The 3,398-nt window shown below is 50.6% G+C and overlaps 1 protein-coding gene across 2 annotated transcripts in view; it reads right to left on the reverse strand.

Annotated features, from left to right (window-relative positions):
- Positions 1 to 40: 40 nt before the first annotated feature.
- Positions 41 to 3,398, reverse strand: part of LOC122543824 (adenylosuccinate synthetase-like) — a 10,449-nt gene continuing 7,091 nt past the window's right edge. For both annotated transcript variants that reach the window (XM_043682627.1, XM_043682626.1), the window contains 2 exons: positions 896 to 946; positions 41 to 243 (listed from right to left, as the gene is read on the reverse strand). In XM_043682627.1, coding sequence (XP_043538562.1) covers positions 237 to 243; positions 896 to 946 — 58 coding nt within the window. In that variant the 3' untranslated portion in view covers positions 41 to 236. The remainder of the gene's footprint in view (positions 244 to 895; positions 947 to 3,398) is intronic.

Raw genomic sequence — 3,398 nt, forward strand, 5'->3', positions numbered from 1 at the left:
AGAGAGAGAGACAGAGAGAGAGAGAGACACAGAGAGAGAGAGAGACAGAGAGAGAGAGAGACAGAGAGAGAGATGAGAACAGGTCAAAGATGGGCCGGTCACCTCTGAACACTTACGCCCCGCAAATACGGCCCACCTCCCTCCAGTCTCAGCGAGGCGTGGTCCGGCACACTCACTTTTTCCCGGCCACCTTCTGACCTTGCTGCTCCTGCACACCATCCACTGCCTGATGGAAATCAAACACTGGAAACAAGAGGAGAACAGTCAAGTAGACTTACTATCAGTGACTACGCAGCACAGAACCAAGCCATTAGGTCCATCAGCTCTACGCCAGGCATCTATGCTTTCTCGTTCTGCTGGAGAAGTACAAGCAGCTGTCTCACTCAGAAAGTACAAGACTCTGAAGGGGTTTGACAAAGTAACTGGGGGGAAAAAAAAAAGTGAAATTGTCCATTTTGGCAGGAATGGTAAAATCCAAGGATTTTACGTAAACAGAGAGAGCCGGGTGCTTTAATCGCAAAATATGAGGATTCAGGGACAGAAGTAATTCCGAAAGCTCAGAATATTATGGTTTATTGAGGGGGGAATGGAATGTGAGCAATGTCATGCAGACGCTGGAATCCGTACTGAAAACGTAAAAATGCTGGAAATCACAGCAGGTCAGGCAGCATCCGTGGAGACAATAAGCTAACATTTAGAGTGGAGGTGAGCTCAGACGGCGAGTGGCCTACTCCAGGCTCCATCACTGAAAGGCATGGAGGTAAACACTGTAGCACAATGAGCACCTTACAGACAAAGGACACACTCCTGGAGAGAGACGGGTACACACAGAGGAAGCCAGTCAAGTGCAAGCCATCCCTCACCCTCCAGCATCTCAAACACACCACCAACTCACCGATGTGGGCTCTGTCCGATATCACCGACCGCGACTCCCAGCCTTCCAAACCTGCACGCGCGGGAGAGAGAGAGAGAGACAAGTGACAGAATTTGTCATCACGTTCCACAACGGATGATACTCTGGGCTAACACCACCCCCTCCCAAATAACAGCGGTATAGTCAATTGGGAGGGGGGGAACAAAAGAGGTGAGGAGAGATAGACAGAATGGGGGGGGGGAGACAGATGAAAAATAGAAAGAGCGAGAGAGACAGACAGACTGGAATTAGTGAGTGCGCACATATATGCAAATTACTGGAGACATGCATACAAAGATAGTGAGAGACTCCGATAGAGCTCCGATTGGGCGGCACGGTGGCACAGTGGTTAGCACTGCTGCCTCACAGCGCCAGGGACCTGGGTTCAATTCCCGCCTCAGGCGACTGACTGCGTGGAGTTTGCACGTTCTCCCCGTGTCTGTGTGGGTTTTCTCCGGGTGCTCCGGTTTCCTCCCACAGTCCAAAGATGTGCAGGTCAGGTGAATTGGCCATGCTAAATTGCCCCTAGTGTTAGGTAAGGGGTAAATGTAGGGGAATGGGTGGGTTGCGCTTCGGAGGGGCGGTGTGGACTTGTTGGGCCGAAGGGCCTGTTTCCACACTGTAATCTAATCTAATCTAATCTAATCTAATCTAAACTGCAATTCCTCATGACTTCAAAGTGAACAGCAAAGAGGCCTCATTGAAGACCAAGCAACTGCTGGGTTCTCAGAGAAAGCCCATCTGGTTCACTCATATCCTTCAGGGAATCCAGACCCACAATAACGTAGCTGCCTCTGAACTACCCGCTGGAGGGGCCAAACGTGACACTCGGTTGGATTGAATCGCTGGGAGGGTCCCTTCAGCATGTGCTTCAGAGGAGCTCAAAGGCCAGCTCAGGACGGACAATAAAACACTGGGCCAAAGTGAGGGCTGCAGATCAGAGTCGAGAGTGGGGTGCTGGAAAAGCACAGCCGGTCAAGCAGCATCTGAGGAGCAAGAGAATCGACGTTTCGGGCAAAAGCCCTTCATCAGGAAACATTAGACCAGACTCAGCCGGCAGTGCTGACCTCCGAAAAATAAGCAGGGGAGTAAAGGTACATAGAATCCCTACTGTGTGGAAACAGGCCATTTGGCCCAACCCATCCACACTGACCCTCCAAAGGGTGACCCATTCCCTTATCCTATTACTCTACGTTTACTCCCTAATTGATGCACCTAACCGACACATCCCTGGACACTGTGGAGCACTTTAGCACAGCCAATCCACCCTAACCTGCACATCTTTGGACTGTGGGAGGAAACTGCACGCAGACACGGGGAGAATGTGCAAACTCCACACAGACAGTCGCCCGAGGGTGGGATCGAACCTGGGTCCCTGGTGTTGGGAGGCAGCAGTGCTCACCACTGAGACATCCCAGAGCAGGGGCAGAGACCAGGTGGAAGACAACATAGGAGCGTTCAGACAACTGGTCTCCTCCAAACTCTCCAGGATCTCTCGCAAGAACTACAAACATCAGTCCACAGGGAGGTATAGCAGCACAGATAGAGTAGTCTAGGAAGCAGGGGTCGGAGGATAGGCAGGGGTCAGAGGATAGGCAGACATCGCTGGAGGTTAAGAGAACGAAAGACGATTTTACTGACCCATGTCAGCTCCTGAGAGGACTCGACAGGGGGCAAGTGGTAAACAATTTTCTGTTTTGCCGAAGACGGTGAGAGATTGTGGAACATACTCTTCCCCAGACAGCAGAGGAGGCTGGGTCATTAAACTCAGCCTCGAATATAGTCATGGAGAGATTTTCTGGATGGATTGGTGATGGAGTCAAGAGTTATTGCGGGGGGCAGATAGGAAATTGGAGCGGAGACCAGAAGCAGATTGGCTGTGATCTTATTGTATAGTAGCACAGGCTGGAGGGGCTGAATGGCCTACACCTGCTCATCAAGTCTGATGGCCCACTGTTTCCTGCGAGCTGCACAGCCGCACTAGAGGACTCTGTGCAGACACATTTGACATCTGCGTCTAGAAGTCATTCCAGAAACTGCTGACAACCTGGAAATAAAATTAGGGGGAAAAATGCTGCTACCTTCCTTCGGTGAAGGCGGCAAAATAACTACTCAGCAGGTTTAGTCCAGCTAACAATGTCCACCGGTGAACAAACATACAAAGCTGCATTTATATACCGCCTTTCACATTGCAGAATGTAACAAGACACTTTACTGGAACATTAACAAACAGCACATAGGAAGGAAATGCAACCAAACACTGGATTAAAGAGCTCAGTTTTATTGAACGATTTAAAGGAGAGATGACGAGCCAAGGTTTAAGGAGGCAATGGTTGAAGGTCTGCAATGATCTTACAGACTTAAGGGATTGGAGGGGGTGATAGAGATAGGGAGGGGGCATAGGTGGTGACAGGGATAGGGAGAGGGCGTAGGGGTTGAAGGTGGTGACAGGGGTAGGAAGGGGTGTTGGGGCTAGAGGGGGTTA

This window comes from Chiloscyllium plagiosum, chromosome 45 (genome assembly GCF_004010195.1).
Source record: "Chiloscyllium plagiosum isolate BGI_BamShark_2017 chromosome 45, ASM401019v2, whole genome shotgun sequence".
Lineage (NCBI taxonomy): Eukaryota > Metazoa > Chordata > Chondrichthyes > Orectolobiformes > Hemiscylliidae > Chiloscyllium > Chiloscyllium plagiosum.